Source organism: Hyla sarda, chromosome 8 (genome assembly GCF_029499605.1).
Source record: "Hyla sarda isolate aHylSar1 chromosome 8, aHylSar1.hap1, whole genome shotgun sequence".
Classification (NCBI taxonomy): domain Eukaryota; kingdom Metazoa; phylum Chordata; class Amphibia; order Anura; family Hylidae; genus Hyla; species Hyla sarda.
Window position 1 is genome coordinate 89,268,621 of NC_079196.1, and position 18,993 is coordinate 89,287,613.

Here is an 18,993-nt window from a genome sequence, read left to right on the forward strand (position 1 = left end):
AATAGGTAAAGGAATGTTTAGAAAGACTGGTTTCCATTAGTCAAGGCGCTACTTCTTCTTGTATTGTGAATGTAGAAGCTGTCTCTGTGCCCAGGGATGTTCACTCTCCTTCAGAATGTAATTAATATACAAAAGCGGGGAGGATGGGGCCTGTGCGTACAGTACATTCTCCCTGAAACTGGAGGAGGTGACAAGGACGACTTGCCATATACGTCTGCTTTTATTTTTAAACCCTGGGCTGCACACTGCTTGATCAACACTTTTCTGCAAATGAAAGGAAGAGAATTGGGGGGGGGGGGGGGTAGGGCGAAAAGACTATGTCAAAAGGGGGGGCGGTGGGAAGTGTGAAAGGAAGGGGGGCAAAGACTTTTCTGTACCCCATTCCTTTGAACACAACATTCCATCCTGAAATCACATCCTCAGGGAGATCTTGGAATTTATGAGGAGGGGTGGGGGGAGAAGTTGTGTGATTTACTGCATAGGAACAACACTAAATTCCAGCTAGAAAATAAGGGCAAAATGTTTCCACCTGCAACTAGATGTCAACAAGAGCTTCCCAGGCAGCTTATTCATGTGTGTTTGTCCCTTACACTTATCCTAAAAATCCAGGCAGGCTGAAAAAATAGAAGTCCCGTGGCTTGATGTAGCCCTGACCCCTTATATTCCATTTATAGTCTTAGTCCTTATGACATCCTCCTTGCCTGAGGAACTGTCCAATCCAGCAGCATGCATGGAGATTGTGTTAGGTACTAAGCGAAATATAAATATGCCCTAATAGTGAAAAACACACTGGTCCCACTTCTAGGCTCTGGGCTGAGGATCGTCCTGATCTTACCTCCTCCCTCAAGATAACACTTGGGCTGGTTTCTTTTTGGATCCTTAACTACCTCCCCTGTTCAAACTAAAGCACAATGGCACCCAAGAAGGATGTGAAGAAACCTGCTGCTGCCGCTGCCCCAGCACCAGCCCCTGCCCCAGAACCAGTTAAACCCAAAGAACCAGCATTTGACCTGTCCAGTGTCAAGGTAACAGGGCTGCCGTAGGATGGGATGTGTTTTGGTCACTGGAAATTTAGGGGGATAGAGAGAAGCTGCTTTTTCTAACTTAGAAATGTATCAGTCTGAGAACACTTTGAGGACACTAGTGTTCTGCTTTTTATTTATTTATTTATTTTGCTTTTTAAATCTTTCGTGACATTTTAACTACATTTTTTAGAATTAGAGATAACGTATATTTTATGGCTACTACGGCTACTACTTATATAACTTTTGGCAATATTTTACATTGAAACGTAAACAGCGGAATAAGAGTATATGTAACTACTGCCACCTAAGTGTATGGAAGTCATGTCAAATATGGATCATGCAGAACTGGTGTTTCATACATTTATTTTACTTACCACCGATAGTAACACATACTTGGTAGGCAAGATCTATAATTTACTCAAGACAAGGTCAAATTTGACAAGACCTTTCCAATACTTTTACAGTAGTATTTCCAGTGACTCTTCACGCCCCATCTCTGTATTGTGTGTGCAGAATGAATGCAGTGTGATGTGTCTTCACAAAGATTGCTCCTTGGAATGGTAGAAGGGCAGACAGGTGGCGAGATAGTTACCCGATCCCTCCAATACCTCTCCGCCTTCCTAGCATCCAATTGGTCTTTAAATGCGGATCCCAGGGAGGATGCCTTAATATGGAGAATAAAGGTTTGTCTTCCAATTTTAATCAGGACTAATACATAATGGGGTGTTGCTATAGTTGCCTATCAAGAGTCCATGTCACCCCATTCAATGCAGTCTACTGTTGTGTGTAAGCTGCCATTAGACTGGGGAGAGGCGGACTGTAGTGTTCTTCAAGGGGATCAATCCAAAAATACATCAGAATCATGATGTCTCCTTTATTTCTTGTATATCTAGTTCTAATAACCTCTCTCCCATTGACTTATATAGCTATCAAGATGAGCCTTTTCTTTAGCTTTATCAGCTGTATCAGTGTATTCCATCCTGTGGCTCTCTAGCTGTCGGGGCATAATGGGGGTTGTAGTTTTGCAACAGCTGGACAGCCACAGGTTGGAGAATGTGACTTTAAAGGGGTACTCCGGTGGACAACAGTTTTCTTGAAATCAACTGGTGCCAGAAAGTAAAACAGATTTGTAAATGATCTCTATTAGAAAAATCATTACCCTTCCAGTACTTTTTAGCAGCTGTATGCTACAGAGGAAATTCTTTTCTTTTTGAATATTTTTTTTTTGTCTTGTCCACAGTGCTCTCTGCTGAAACCTGATACCTGTATCAGGAACTGTCCAGAGCAGGAGAAAATCCCCACTGCTCTGGACAGTTCCTGACACGGACAGAGGTGTTAGCAGAGAGCACTGTGGACAAGACAAAAAAAAGAAATTCAATAAGAAAAGAATTTCCTCTGTAGCATACAGCTGCTAAAAAGTACTGGAAGGGTAAAGATTTTTTTTTTATAGAAGTAATTTACAAATCTGTTTAACTTTCTGGCATCAGTTTAGTTAAAAAAAAAAAAAGTTTTCCACCGGAGTACCCCTTTAATGAAGCATTGAGTCAGTGTTTTTCAAACGGCGTGCCTCCAGCTGTTGCAAAACTACAACTCCCAGCATGCCCGGACAGCCTCCGGCTGTCCGGGCATGCTGAGAGTTGTAGTTTTGCAACAGCTGGAGGCACCCTGTTTGGAAAACACTACATTGGGTTATCACCTTTACTGGCATCTTGTATCATGATTATAAAGGAGCAATGTTTATGAGATACAATTTTTTGCAGTGATGCTTTCCATTCATATACCGAAATACTACAATATAACACGCATACCCTATATAATAGTAGTGCTGGTTTTGCAGTGGTGTTTTGATGTGACACTTTACATAATATATATATATATATATATATATATATATATATATATAATAAAATATATATATGTAGTATATATACCTATGTGATGTATCTATAATCAGTGCTACTTTGGCAGTATTGGTTTGATGTGAGACTTTTCATTCATTTGCCCAATTAACTAATTGGAACAGGTAATACCTAGTGTCGTAGCTAGAAGTAGTGAAATTTAGGGCCCGTCTACATCTCATCATTAATTTGGTTTAAAATAAGAATAGATAAGAGCTATGTTGTATATTAAGAATTTTGTCCTTTTCCGAAGCTCAGGTCACATAAATAAATCAGTAGCTGTAATGTAAATGTCGGTGCGTTCCCATGTTCAAATTTCTATAGGGATTATCCAGGATTACAAAATTAGAGATAACTTATTCCAAAAACAGCACCACACCTGTCCTCAGGTTGTGTGTGGTATTGCAGATCAGTTCTATTAAAGAGGTATTCTTTTTTCAAATCAACTGGTGCCAGAAAGTTAAACAGATTTGTAAATTATTTCTATTTAAAAATCTTAATCCTTCCAGTACTTATCAGCTGCTGTATACTACAGAGGAAATTGAGTTATTTTCTGTCTGACCACAGTGCTCCCTGCTGACACCTTTTTCCATGTAAAGAACTTTCCAGAGTAGAAGCAAATCCCCATAGCAAACCTCTCTTACTGCGGGAGCTCTTTTCTTTTTTAATTACTTTTCTGTCTGACCACAGTGCTCTCTGCTGACACCTCTGTCCATGTTTGGAACTGTCCATAACAGGAGCAAATCCCCATAGCAAACCTCTCCTTCTCTGGACAGTTCCTGACATGGACAGAGGTGTCAGCAGAGAGCACTGTGGTCAAACAGAAAAGAAATTCAAAAAGAAAATACATTTCTCTGGAGCATAAAACAGCTGATAAGTCCTGGAAAGATTAAGATTTTTTAATAGAAGTAATTTACAAATCTGTTTAATTTTCTGGCATCAGTTGATTTAAAAAAAATAAAAAAATTTCACCGGCATACCCCTTTAACTTGACTGGAGCTACATTGCAATACCTCACATGACCCGACGACAGATGTGGTGCTGTTTTCTATTCCTGGATAACCCTTTTAATTGCAACAATTGACTTCAAAGTCAGAAATGTATTTAAAGGGGTATTCCAGGAAAAAATACTTTTTATATATATATATCAACTGGCTCCAGAAAGTTAAATAGATTTGTAAATTACTTCTATTAAAAAAATCTTAATCCTTTCAGTACTTATGAGCTTCTGAAGTTAAGGTTGTTCTTTTCTGTCTAAGTGCTCTCTGATGACACGTGTCTTGGGAACCGCCCAGTTTAGAAGAGGTTTGCTATGGGGATCTGCCTTTAAACTGGACGGTTCTCAAGACATGTGTCATCAGAGAGCACTTAGACAGAAAAGAACAAACTTAACTTCAGAAGCTCCTAAGTACTGAAAGGATTAAGATTTTTTTCAATAGAAGTAAATTACAAATCTGTTTAACTCTCTGGAGCCAGTTGATATATAAAAAAAATGTTTTTTCCTGGATAACCCCTTTAAGAAAGAGAGAAGTCCCAGTCTTATCTTTATAAGCGTCCATAAGCGTCCTTCTTCAAGGCTTTGTATTCGTTAATTACAATTAGCATCCCGGCCATGAAAACATACCCTAAATTGTTTATGTAATTAATCTATTTGCTTCAAAGACTTTAACTGTCCTGTTTAGAGTACAAACCACTATATGTGCTTAGCTGTAATAGCAGGTTTGATGACAATTGCCTCCTTAATGAGGTATCAAGGGGGGATCTTCCAGGAAACGTGGCACAATATGTTTCTAGTGGTTGCAAAGGTTATGTGTTCAATGATACATTAAAATACTTAAGGAGCTAATAAAACATCACTGTTGATACGTATTGTCATTTGGCAGCTGTTACTACAGTATGCCTGTTACTTGGTATAACAATTCCGCTATCCCATTAAACCAGTGCAATGATCGCGTGCAATGATCGCCATCTGCAGGCACATCCCCGCATTGCATCCATCTTATCAGAAATTACGACGATAATACAATTAAAAAGAATTATCTTTCATTCATTTTTAATAATATCAGATAAAATTTCGATTCCTCATGCTAGAATGGTAAATTCGTAAATACATATATACATATATATATATATATATATATATATATATCTGTTTTGAGAAAATTATATTAAATAGCAGTGGTCTCCAACCTGCGGACCTCCAGATGTTGCAAAACTACAACTCCCAGCATGCCCGGACAGCCGTTGGCTGTCCGGGCATGCTGGGAGTTGTAGTTTTGCAACATCTGGAGGTCCGCAGGTTGAAGACCACTGTTCTATAGTATTATGTAGTGTTCTAAGTATTATAGTCAGGGTTATAAAAGGTTAAAAAAAAAAACACATCTTTGAATTATTATTATTTTTTCTTTCTTTGTTTTAATGCATGGATATTTTACAGCAGTGTTTCCTAACCCGTGACTCCCCAGTCATTGCAAAACGACAACTCCCATCATGTCCTGGCAGTTGTAGTTTTGCGATAATTGGGTTAAGGGGGGGGCAGGTTAGGGGACGCTGTTAGACAGCATGGTGTTACTGTTACAGTAAATCTCTGCTTGCATCGTATGTGTTTTTTATTTTTTATTTTTTGTGAAGTCTTGTTTTTTGATCACTTGCCGGACGGACATAACGCGAGGGAAGCCTGCAAGAAAGGATTTACAGCAAAGTAAGAATGGCGACAATGCATTGACAGAATGTGACGTTACAGGAACATTATCCCTGGGCTTTATAGGATGGTGTACCCAAAATGTATAGAACAAAAATCAGAGGTGCCCGAAACATTTCATCAGGGCATTTGGTATGATGTATTATGTCCTGTAGTCCAATATGGGGAAACCTCTTTGAGAAGATCACCCCCCCCCCCACCCCCTTTATCCAGACCAGATTTTCTATGACTGTTTTTTAGTTTCACCATAAATTATACCCAGTACCCATTTCTTTGAGATGACTATCCCAGTAGTAGACTATTTAATGCTATTTGGGGGGGGGGGGGGAGGTAGTCGTCTCATAGAGGCTTTACTGTATTTTTGGGCATCATTACACTAGGTTGCAGTCACCAGAGTTATAGCAGAGATAACTATTGTAGATACATACTGTAGTAGACCTTCTTAGTCACAGGACAGGGTATAGAGCAGAGGTCCCTAACCCAGTGCTCAAGGCCACCTACAGTCCAGATCTTTATATGAGTGATATAGAGCAGAGGTCCCTAACCCAGTCCTCAAGGCCACCAACAGTCCAGATCTTTATATGAGTGATATAGAGCAGAGGTCCCTAACCCAGTCCTCAAGGCCACCAACAGTCCAGATCTTAATATGAGTGATGTAGAGCAGAGGTCCCTAGCCCAGTCCTCAAGGACTACCAACAGTCCAGATCTTAATATGAGTGATGTAGAGCAGAGGTCCCTAGCCCAGTCCTCAAGACTACCAACAGTCCAGATCTTAATATGAGTGATATAGAGCAGAGGTCCCTAGCCCAGTCCTCAAGACTACCAACAGTCCAGATCTTAATATGAGTGATATAGAGCAGAGGTCCCTAACCCAGTCCTCAAGACTACCAACAGTCCAGATCTTAATATGAGTGATATAGAGCAGAGGTCCCTAACCCAGTCCTCAAGACTACCAACAGTCCAGATCTTAATATGAGTGATATAGAGCAGAGGTCCCTAACCCAGTCCTCAAGACTACCAACAGTCCAGATCTTAATATGAGTGATATAGAGCAGAGGTCCCTAACCCAGTCCTCAAGACTACCAACAGTCCAGATCTTAATATGAGTGATATAGAGCAGAGGTCCCTAACCCAGTCCAAGACTACCAACAGTCCAGATCTTAATATGAGTGATATAGAGCAGAGGTCCCTAACCCAGTCCTCAAGACTACCAACAGTCCAGATCTTAATATGAGTGATATAGAGCAGAGGTCCCTAACCCAGTCCTCAAGACTACCAACAGTCCAGATCTTAATATGAGTGATATAGAGCAGAGGTCCCTAACCCAGTCCTCAAGACTACCAACAGTCCAGATCTTAATATGAGTGATGTAGAGCAGAGGTCCCTAGCCCAGTCCTCAAGGACTACCAACAGTCCAGATCTTAATATGAGTGATGTAGAGCAGAGGTCCCTAGCCCAGTCCTCAAGACTACCAACAGTCCAGATCTTAATATGAGTGACATAGAGCAGAGGTCCTTAAAGGGGTTATCCGGGAAAAAAAACTTTTTTATATATATATCAACTGACTCCAGAAAGTTAAACAGATTTGTAAATTACTTCTATAAAAAATTCATCCTTTCAGTACTTATGAGCTTCTGAAGTTGAGTTTCTCTTTTCTGTCTAAGTGCTCTCTGATGACACGTGTCTCGGGAACCGCCCAGTTTAGAAGCAAATCCCCATAGCAAACCTCTTCTACTGTGCAGTTCCCGAGACAAGCAGAGATGTCAGCAGAGAGCACTGTTGCGAGACAGAAAACAACAACTCAACTTCAGCAGCTGATAATTATTGAAAGGATTAAGATTTTTTAATAGAAGTAATTCACAAATCTGTTTTTCTTTCTGGAGCCAGTTGATATATAAAAAAAAAAAGTTTTTTTCCTGGAATACCCTTTAACCCATTCCTCAAGACTACCAACAGTCCAGATCTTTATATGAATGATATAGAGCAGAGGTCCCTAACTCATCCCCCCCCCCCCCCCCCCCCCCAGTACAGTGGTTGGTGTTACATCTTTATTTATAACTAGGCTCCATGTGCGATTAGTCTGCAACCCTGGGAGATCCTAAGTGGCAGGTACCATTTTGGACATCTGATCACGTGACTCCAAAGTGTGTTCTTCAACGACAGGTTATACTCTTCTGTAGAACAAGGCTTTTTTCACTTGGGCCACTTATAAATAGTAATGCAAGAAAAATAGGACTTTAGGCTACAGTAAAGTTACCAATTAGATGGTATCATCTATTGTACAGCTACATGTACTGTATCTAATTTGTTATCAAGATAAGTATAATTCAGAGCTAATTCAAAACATTGCAGCATGTTTACATATGTCGTATATGTTGCAGACTTTATGTTGCTGAGTTTATGCTGTGTTTAATTTTACTAGATGAATAAATCAGAGAATAAAATGAAAAATAATTGAACACAGCATAAAATCCACACAGTAAAATCTACTGCAAAAAAAAAAAAAACTGCAGGGTATACACTGCATATATATATATGTGTGAACATACCCTAATAACACATATAAGAATAGTGATAATAGATGTGTGTATTAATACATTTATTTTAATAGTAATAATAAGAAAAATAATAATAACAACACAAATATTATTAATAATAACAATGTAAAATAATAATACTTATTATTATTATTTATTTATTTATTTATTTAAAGCTGCTGTCATGGAAAAAAAATGTAATGTTATCTGCCAGGCAATGCCCCCTGGAGAAAAAAAAAAGGAAATTGGGTCTCCACCAGAAGAGAAGAAGCTGGTTCACTAATGCCACCTACTGGTAGTAGCCAACTCTATATTTCAGTGTTTGGCCCTTAAAAGAGTCTTTAAAGGGGTACTCCACTGAAAAAACATTTTCTTATAAATCAACTGGTGCCAGCAAGTTAAACAGATTTGTAAATTACTTCTATTAAAAACAAAATCTTAATCCTTCCAGTACTTATCAACTGCTGTAAACTACAGAGGAAGTTCTTTTCTTTTTTGAATTTCCTTTCTGGCTGACCACAGTGCTCTCTGCTGACACCTCTGTCCATGTCAGAAACTGTCCAGAGCAAGAGAGGTTTGCTATGGGGATATGCTTCTACTCTGGACAGTTCCTAAAATGGACAGAGGTGTCAACAGAGAGCACTGTGTTCAGACAGAAAGGAAATTAAAAAAAGAAAAGAACTTCCTCTGTAGTTTACAGCAGCTGATAAGTACTGGAAGGATTGGGATTTTATTATAGAAGTCATTTATGTGTCGGGACAACCCCTTTAAGGGAAATCCCTCATCAGTGTCTCTAACCTATTTTACAGGCTTATAGTGCGGGTGACACTGATGACAAGGATTCTTTTCGGTCTCCACCCCATGCCTCTATTCCATTCGTAATCTATTGGAAATGCAAATGACCTGCTTGGTACATGGTGATGTCTAGCCAGCATCTTTCTAAAGCCTGTGCTGAGCCTCCACTGCTGCAGAATAGAGCTCCATTATGTAGAGGCTGAGCACAAGGAGGGGTTAATAGTAAGATGTCCCCCCAGACGTCACTGTGCAAAAAAGTATGCATTAAGCAGGTCATTGCATAGACTTAAAGGGGCTATCAAGGAAAAAACATTTTTTATATATATCAACTGGCTCCAGAAAGTTAAACAGATTTGTAAATTAATTCTATTTTAAAAATCTTAATCCTTTCAGTACTTATGAGCTTCTGAAGTTAAGGTTGTTCTTTTCTGTCTAAGTGCTCTCTGATGACACGTGTCTCGGGAACCGCCCAGTTGAGAAGCAAATCCCCATAGCAAACCTCTTCTAAACTGGGCGGTTCCCGAGACACGTGTCATCAGAGAGCACTTAGACAGAAAAGAACAACCTTAACTTCAGAAGCTCATAAGTACTGAAAGGATTAAGATTTTTTTTATAGAAGTAATTTACAAATCTGTTTAACTTTCTGGAGCCAGTTGATATATATATATATATATATATATATATATATATATATATTTATATATATATATATATATAAAAAAAGTTTTTTCCTGGATAACCCCTTTAAGAACCAGGATTGCAGCAGAACGGGACATGGAGTGAGGACCAGTAAGTAACATTCTCATCAGTGTCATCCACACTACAATTCACACACACTTTTTCTTTCAAATTATTTTTTTTTTATACATTTATAATTTATCAGAAAGTTTTTTCAGAATTTATTTTTTCAAGTCCTGCCAAGAGGATGCTGTTTTTTGAAAATAATGTCAAAGGCACAACAATACACCAGTAAAATGCCATAAAGAAAACTGCATTGTTTGTAGTCCATTTAAGATTTTAATACAGACCAGTGTTTTCCACCCAGTGTGCCTCCAGCTGTTGCAAAACTAAAACACCCAGCATGCTGGGAGTTGTATTTTTCCCACAGCCGGAAACACACTGGTTGAAATATGCTGCTATAGACTTTTTAATTTACCATTTTTTTTTGTCAATCGCATTTGGGAAAAAACAAGAAAAACGCAGCAAAAAGCATTTTTTTTCTCAAACACCCCCAGGTCACTTTCAAATAACAGTACGTTGGTCAGTATTTTGCATCAGTATTTATGAGCCATAGCCTAGACCAGTGGCCGTCAACCTGCGGACCTCCAGATGTTGGAAAACTACAACTCCCAGCATGCCCGGACAGCCAACGGCAGTCCGGGCATGCTGGGAATTGTAGTTTTCCAACATCTGGAGGTCCGCAGGTTGAAGACCACTGGCCTAGACCATATCCAAATAGTGTTGCTCGCGAATATTCGTAATGCGAATTTTATTCGGGAATATAGCACTATATATTCGCAATTACGAATTATTTTTCACAGTACACATCATAGTGATCATCCGTCTCTGCTTCCAGCTTGTGTGGTGTAAAGAAGGCTCTAATACTACTGTGTGAGACTGGCGTACGAATTTTCGCATATGCTAATTTACGTATATGCGATTTTTCGCATATGCGAATTTTTGCTTATGCTACTTTTCGCATATGCTAATTTTTGCATATGTAAATCTTCAAATATGCGAAAAAACATGAATATTACGAATAGGCAAATTTAGCGAATATATGACAAATATTTGTCCATATATTCGCGAAATATCGCGAATTCGAATGTGGCCTATGCCGCTCAACACTATATCCAAATTCATGACGATGTGTTGAGCTGTAAATTGTTCCTTTATATACTTTTTATACTACGAACAAAGGGCAAAATGTCCATCGCGAATGTCAGAAAGCAGGATGTTTATTCCAATAAAAGCTACAAAGACCAGGAGAACATGACAAGGTGACGCGTTTCGGTCCTAAGACTGGACCTAAGACTGGTATGACTAAGGTCCAGTCATAGGACCGAAACGCGTCACCTTGTCATGTTCTCCTGGTCTTTGTAGCTTTTATTGGAATAAACATCCTGCTTTCTGACATTCGCGATGGACATTTTGCCTTTGTTCGTTGTTTCCAGTCGGTGCTGCCCACGCCGGTCCTGGCACGACAGGCTGAGGGAGTGAGCTGGACTATAGACACTTTTACTTTTTATACTATTATACTTTTTTTCTCAGTTTAGGCCCCTCTTCTAGTTTTGGCTTACAAATATTGACATAATATACTGACCCAAATACTGATGAATGAAAGGGAATCAAAAAGTCAAATGTTGACCTATACTTTATGCATTAGTTCATTGCTTACAATAAATAATCCATATAAGATATTGACCTTAATTTAATTGATAATTTATTTGATAATGGCCAATATAACGTTAGCATACTGCCTGTAGGCTGCTCACACACTGAACAACACAATCACTAGCATACAGAACCATTTATTATTCTGCCTAAAAAGTTCTAAGGATGTTATGAAAGATGAAGGATGGGTGGTGCAGATGGGAAAAAAAGAATTTTGGAATTACAAATAGACTTTCTTCCCGATTATCACTGACACATTCCAACAATTACACAGCAAATCCCTTAATGCCTGAGGCTTTAGAACACAAACTTGTACCATGAACTACCATGAGATGGCGCTAATCATCAAGGAAAGCTTTAGCTAAAGTGTAATGGAGATGAGCGGTGGGTAAGGAAACAAACCTTCATTTCATCTAAATATTTAACAGAATTATTAACGACATCATTTTCGCAAATTATGTTTAGTTTTATGCTATGTGTCACTTATGACGTAAAACAAATTCAGGCAAAAATACATAAAATACATATTTAAAGAAAATTGGGTATATATATATATATATATATATATATATATATATATATATATGCAAATCAAAAAATGTTGCAGTATCTTGTAATACCATTTTTATTGGATTCCTCCCCGAAAGCTTGTCTCAACAAAATTCTGTTAGTCCAATAAAAAAGGTATTACAAGATACTGCAACATTTTTTGATTTGCATCTGCATCACTGGACTAATACGGCTACTCAAATTTACTATATATATAAACACACACACATGCATTTATATTTTCCCCTCAAGCTTATTTGCAGTTACAATGTCAGTAGTAGCTTTCCCTGTATTTGATCTGCAGACTGATTTTCTTAATTTTTTGAATTTTTAGTCACTCATATGGAGGTGATAGTAAAGTGATGTGTATTATTAGACCCAGGCCCCTTTATTTACACAGTTGTAAGTTTGTAAAGAATGGTTATTCTTAAAAATCTCGCAGTGCCCAAAATTGTCCCTGGGACTCTCCTCCTTCTTGCGGAAAAACCTGCTGACATGTTTTAAAGTCATTAAAGCGTGTTAAAGCCACTTCCTACTAAAAATAGCTCTCCAAATTGGTGGTACGGGAAAGAGATCCCTCCTTTGCCCTAAGAAAGCCAAAAAGTCACCCAGAGGTGGGGCTAGCTTCCCCTCTGACATCTGAGATGGGCAGTCGTGTCACTGCCCCCGGATAAATAAGAGGAGCTCAGCCAGGGCAGAAGGACCACACGCTCCAGCCCTCCTCAGGACAACGTCTCAGCTCCCTGCTCATCTCCCAGTCCCAAGCTCAACATGGTGGGTGTCATAGTTTGTTTCTCTAGCTGAACAATTTCATTGCACTATGCAGAGTAGGACTTGAAGCCTTTTATCTCTCAGAAAGACTATATCCCTTATAGCGCTTGACTTTTCATAAAATATTATGTTAAAAGTTTTTTTTTAGTTTTTATTTATAATAGTAAGACGTACATTTTACTTATGGACTAAAAAATAATCATTAATGTAAATCATCCTAGTAAGTGTTAAATATATAGTGATGGGCTGAATAATATATTTAGTAAGCCTTTTCACCTTACTAAATATAGAAACCTATAAATGATTTCTTTGCACATAGTTTGCAGTAAAAGTAGTTAGTATGTATTGTCAGTGCAGCAAAGGATTCTGGGATTGAAGAAAAGCACAAGAGCTCTGCAAAGTTTAGATACAAATAACAGTGAATCCGTATGAATACTAAGCTGCCTTTCATAAACTTAGAGAAAGCAGCGTATATTGGGAAGTGTTTATAGCTACATTTTGCTTTTCTGTCAGTGCATTTGCCACCATTACTAGTCTTTGGCTCTTTCTCTTTTCCTTGCAGTCTTTCTCCGCAGATGAGGTTGCTGGTAAGTGATAGCTGGAGATGAAGTAATGCCTTTCCATCCATGACTGTGATAATGATTAATAATAATATAATGATTAAGGAAAGAAAGCTCTATTTGAACCAATGGGCACTTTGCCCACCCAGGCATCTCCTTCATTGCCGGCCTTGTTTGGTTTCCAGCTTCCTGCATGTCCCATGTGCATGGGCTTCTCTTCTGGACTTCAGAAAGCTGTGAACCTCAAACTCAGACAGGCCTTTAACTGTAGTGTTTTGGCTGATTTTCTTTTAACAGATCGAATTCTCTCAGGATCAGCAGGATGGTAAGTTGAGAACAAGGTCTGACCTGAAAACTGGTTGTATTACGTGCACATTCCAAATACTGTAGTAAATACACATGTTACATATCTAATACAATAGCTCATGGGCAAATCTACAAACACCATTACTAAAAGGCAACATTCTACTTTAAATACTGATTTGATACTAGATTTGCCCTAAAGCTGTTTTATTAGATACACAGGGGGAGATTTTACAAAACCAGTGCAGAGGAAAAGTTGCCCAGTTGCCCATAGCAACCAATCAGATCGCTTCTTTCATTTTGTAGAGGCCTTTTTTTAAAAATGAAAGAACTGATCTGATTGGTTGCTATGGGCAACTGAGCACTTTTTCCTCTGGACAGGTTTTGATAAATCTCCCCCACATTGTATAAACAGAATAGTGTATCCCAAGTCTTTCCATCATGAAGGCCTTTCTCTTTCCAAAGCAGTTGGCTGGTTTCGTTATGTTACAAATATAGGATACACATAGTCAAAGCTGCAAATGATACAATGTAAATAGAGAAATGTATGGATAGGAATCAATAGACTGTTCCTGACGGAGGCAGATATTGATGGTATGAGGCTGGTCCAAGTATGGGCAATTGAGTTACCTTACTGAGTGTACCATAGATAGTTGGTGACATGACTGTGTGAGTCATGGAGGGTATTCTGGGGTGCTTTAGTGATGCCAGGGCATACCCATTACTTTCAGCAGAGAATACCGCGGTAAATCAGTCATCAGCACTGTAAGGAAGTTCAGTCTTTATTCCCTAGAGCTCTTGTTTGTACTTAGCAAACTACAACATAGTCACATTATGCCTGGCATAGATATAGAGCCTCAAGTCACATTTGCCTACTGCTTGCTGCATTTATCAAATTACCTTTAAGCATTATTTTATCATGCAAAAAGGTTCTGCAGCAGCTGAGTTTTGTGGTTCCTCGTGTAATGTTTGGGGTAGCTGCCCATGCTACAGATATATCTAATCTGTATATTCTCTCTCAGTTGAAAGACATATTCTATAAATCCACTATATGTAATATGAACTTGTCATTTTGTGCTTGACCACATTCTATGAGAATTCTTTAATAGACATTACAGCAATCTTAAAGTAATATGAACAAAGGAAAATGCCACCCAGTCTATAGCTGACACCAAGCTGCTGTAATCGATCACTAATCCTGCCAGGTGCAGCTCTTGGTTCAGCATGTTGTACTTGTGAAAGCAAATGCTGACGCTGTCAAACTTTACTTTGGTGACAGGTGCCTATGTTTAGCATGTTAATTGCTAGCCGCTCTGGCATGTAAAGGGTTAGGGGGTCTATGCATCTTTGGGGTTAGTGCTATCCCATTACATGAGCTCTGACTCTTCGCTAACATTAGCAGCTTTTACAGTCTGCCCAGAAAACTATCTCCGACTTGATTTGGACGTCTCCCTGTGTTACTGAAAATAACCAAGTGTTAAATATCCCAGGCTGAAAAGTAGCTGAACAAGCACAAATTCTATCTCCCCTGCCACAAGTGGTCATCAAAGTGTAACCCTTTGTCATCCTTATAAATCTGAGCTAGGGCACCCTTGTAATTCTTCACATCATATTGTCAACTATATAAGGAAGCAAGTAAAACAAATAATAGACAGATGTAGCAGAACTGAATTGGTCATTTAACTGTTTCCTTTGTGCAGCATAACCAAGTTTCCCCCCAGCTTTACTGTAACACTATGTTATGTAAAATGACCATCTCTGCTTTGTTACATCTCAAGCAGAAGGAGCTGCAGGCGCATTACAATGCTCAACTTCTTTTTATAGGGTTTTATTTTCTTTTATCAAATTTTGCAGGGAAAACTTATTTAAAACGCCTTTATCATTTCATACCAATCTCACGTTTACTTTTCTTTCATTCCCATAGACTTCAAAGAGGCTTTCCTGCTCTTTGACAGGACAGGTAACAGCAAGATCTCCTACGCCCAGGTTGCTGATGTCATGAGGGCTCTCGGCCAGAACCCCACAAATGCTGAGGTCAAGAAAGTCTTGGGCAACCCAACTCCTGAGGGTACGTTGTCTTAATGTAATGACATATTATACTAATAAAGCATTGAAGAATGATAAATAATAGATGAATATATTACATTCTTCTAAAATAATACCTTTAGAAAGTCTTTCCTTTTATTTATCTTACATATAGATTTTATGATTATTATGATTCTAATACCAGTGTATATTGTTATATATGACAGTATATTGTTGAGACTATGGTTTAGTTTCTATAAATATTTACAATATAAAAAGATTTACAGAGTGACAGATTAGGATTACTGATAATATTGTAGTATTTAGCATATAATGTTGATAAAGTGAAGTCATAACATAACTATTATACATAACGTATGAAATAAAAGATAAATCTTGGAGTACTGCTTCATCTCGGGATTATACAAGTTACCCATAGAGGTGTTGGTGTAGCCCCCAGAAGCTTTGCACCTAAATATTATGTGCTGATCTAAACGGCATTTTTGTAAATTAAAGGGTTTTACCTGTTGAGCCTAAGCTTATGATTTGTTTATTATTTACAGAGATGAACGCCAAACTGATTGAGTTCGATCAGTTCCTGCCCATGCTGCAGGCTGTTGCCAACAACAAGGACCAGGGCAGCTTTGAGGACTTCGTTGAGGGTCTGCGTGTCTTTGACAAGGAAGGCAATGGCACAGTCATGGGTGCTGAGCTGCGTCACGTATTGGCCACACTGGGTAAGTTTGTTTTTTTCATTGCTTATACTGTATATTCCTGATCATCAGGAAGTAGGCATTGATCATTTGTCAACTCTGTCCCAATAGGTGAGAAGATGAAGGAGGAAGAAGTAGAAGCTCTCCTGGCAGGACAGGAAGACTCCAACGGCTGCATCAACTATGAAGGTAAGATTACCGTTGTTTTCTAATCCTAAGAATATTGCATTGATTTATTTATTACATGGAAATTAAGTAGAACTTGATGTTTGGATCTCTGTCATTTTATAACTTTTTTTTTTTACATTCCCCAGCTTTCGTGAAGCACATCATGTCCGTCTAGATTCATCTTATCTTTTAAAGTAAGTGATACTCTTTACCTTAACACAGATAGCCAACAAAACTGTTTTTGTACAAGTTTCTATATAAAACTTGCTGATGGAGACAATAAAACTTTTTATGGAAACATTACTTTTGTTTTCCAAATATATTACGGAACACATCCTCTTAAGGACTACAGTATTTTGACTTATTTAAGGTCTATTGGACTTAATCCATAAATTCTGTTTTGGATATACTGTATTAGACATGGACTTTTGCTAATGTAATGCAACATTCCCAAGACCTATGGACTTTGAACATTTTCTCTTAGATAATTTAGCATAGTTGGAGTTTATATTGTATTATAGGATTTCCAACTTGACATTTCTTTTTCTTTCATCTCTTTTAGCACTGCCTTAGAATGTCTCAGGAGAACTGGAGGCATGGAATCTGTACAAAGACCAGCAACTGGTCATTACCAACTTTACGGATATGTACTGTATAAAACACATCAATATTTTTTATTTTCCATCATTGGGACATTTTTTTTCCCCACAAACCCTGTCGTTATTTAAAGCAAAGACCACACAAGAGGGATCACCCTGGTAAAGCCGGAGGAGATTTCAATCAAGCAGATATGTGTAACATGCCATGGAGCACTGTACATCAAAAGACATCGCAATAAAAATACCCTTTGCTAAAATGGTGGCTACAAAGTCTCTCTTAATTTATCTGCCCTGGGTTTTGGGCCAATATACCAAAGAACACTGTGTCATTCACTGGCAGAGACCACACTAGCCTAAGGTTTAGTGGGTTCCTCTGATAGTAGGGTAGTTAATTTATTGTATTTCTGTATTCCATACTGTCTAAACAATAAAGTTTTATTGAAAGAAACAGAAGGATGCTTTGTTGTTGGTGGGACAAGATCTTCCTGAGGAATATTCTAGACAACTTAATGGGGTACTCCGGCCCTAAGACATCTTATCCCCTATCCAAAAGATAGGTTATAAGATGTCTGATCGCAGGGGTCCTGCCGCTGGGGACCCCCACAATCTAGCATGCAGCATCCACCTGTGAGCACTGCAGGAAGCGCTGGGGGCTCCAAGTATTATGCCTCCCGACCATGGAGACGGAGTATCGTGACGTCACGACTCCGCCTCCGTGTGACATCAACTCTGCCCCCTCAATGCAAGTCTATGGGAGGGGGCGTGACGGCCATCACGCCACTCCCATAGACTTGCATTGAGGGGTGGGGCATGACATCACACGGAGCGGAGTCGTGATGTCATAATACTCCGTCCCCGTGGTGGGGAGGCATAAGACTTTGAGCCTCCAGTGCTTCCTGCAGTGCTCACAGGTGGGTGCTGCGGGTGCTGCATGCTAGATTGCGGGGGTCCCCAGCGGTGGGACCCCCACGATCAGACATCTTATCCCCTATCCTTTGGATAGGGGATAAGATGTCTTAGGGCCGGAGTACCCCTTTAAATCTTCTAGAAGCTGAACTTGTACAATGTTTACGGAGACTAGATTGGAAAAGTGAGATCACTTAAAACTAGCAATACATATGATAGCACTGAGCTTGCAAAACCATATTGACTTGGTGTCTGAAATATGATCCATGCTTCATTAAAGAAAACCTGTCATCACTTTTATACTGTGTGAACCAAGGGTCATCAGGGTGGTCTCCTCTCCGCCCCACCAGACTTGAATGAGAGATCTCTCCCTGTTTGAGTATAGGTGGAGAGCTAGGCAGGCAGAAGTCACCAGGGACCACCCTGATGACTTATGATTCAGACTACATGAAAGTGATGGCAGGTTCCCTTTAAGTTTTTATTTGATTGCAATAACATGATCTGGTGGCATGAACAAATTTAAGGTAACATGAGTTTACAGCATGTCCCTTCAAGGATTCTGATATTAGCCATCAGATCCTGTACAGTAAGTAAGATAGATGTAGCTATTAAAGGGAAAAGGACTTAAGAGGTCCTTTTATGGAGCAAACCTTACCGATCAGCTAATAGATGAAGGGGGCTTGTATGAATATTAATGTTAAATTATAGTACAGCATTTTAGTTCATATGATGTTGCTTTGGTACCGTTATGACTAAGAGTCTTGAGTTGTACAAGAAAGATTTTAGGGAGGCTGTGACCATCGTAAAAGTCAGGATATCAACAGACTAAACTAAAAGCAAGTGGCCAAATGAAAATCAAGGAATAGAAGAAGTTGTAGTTTGTTAAAGTTATCTGTAAACTTGATACTATACATCAGGACAAATGTATTACATAATTCAGTGTCTGACTGTGGTCCCTTGGGCTTCATCAGAGGAAATAAATCCAAACATTGTTTTATCATTGTACACAGAGTACATTTCATCAATATTTCTGAATCAGCCCTTTAAGA

The 18,993-nt window shown here is 38.9% G+C and overlaps 1 protein-coding gene across 3 annotated transcripts; it reads left to right on the plus strand.

Annotated features, from left to right (window-relative positions):
* The first annotated feature begins 911 nt into the window (after positions 1-911).
* On the plus strand, positions 912-17,476 carry MYL1 (myosin light chain 1). 3 transcript variants are annotated; one of them, XM_056534137.1, is made up of 7 exons: positions 912-1,025; positions 13,528-13,555; positions 15,458-15,601; positions 16,122-16,295; positions 16,383-16,460; positions 16,586-16,633; positions 17,002-17,476. In XM_056534137.1, exons 1-6 carry the CDS (start codon positions 912-914, stop codon positions 16,612-16,614), a joined length of 567 nt encoding a protein of 188 aa, XP_056390112.1. In that variant the 3' UTR covers positions 16,615-16,633; positions 17,002-17,476. The 3 variants fall into 3 exon arrangements, with proteins under 3 accessions (XP_056390112.1, XP_056390113.1, XP_056390115.1); XM_056534138.1 differs by lacking the exons at positions 912-1,025; positions 13,528-13,555 and adding exons at positions 12,449-12,673; positions 13,233-13,257; XM_056534140.1 differs by lacking the exons at positions 912-1,025; positions 13,528-13,555 and adding an exon at positions 13,942-14,064.
* The last annotated feature ends 1,517 nt before the right edge of the window (positions 17,477-18,993 follow it).

Bases quoted from the DNA above. Each gene is read 5' to 3' on its own strand.
- MYL1 (XM_056534137.1), top strand. From the start codon at position 912: ATGGCACCCAAGAAGGATGTGAAGAAACCTGCTGCTGCCGCTGCCCCA. The intron at 1,026-13,527 runs GTAACAGGGCTG...TTCTTTTAACAG, and splicing joins TTGACCTGTCCAGTGTCAAG to ATCGAATTCTCTCAGGATCA. The intron at 15,602-16,121 runs GTACGTTGTCTT...TATTATTTACAG, and splicing joins GGGCAACCCAACTCCTGAGG to AGATGAACGCCAAACTGATT.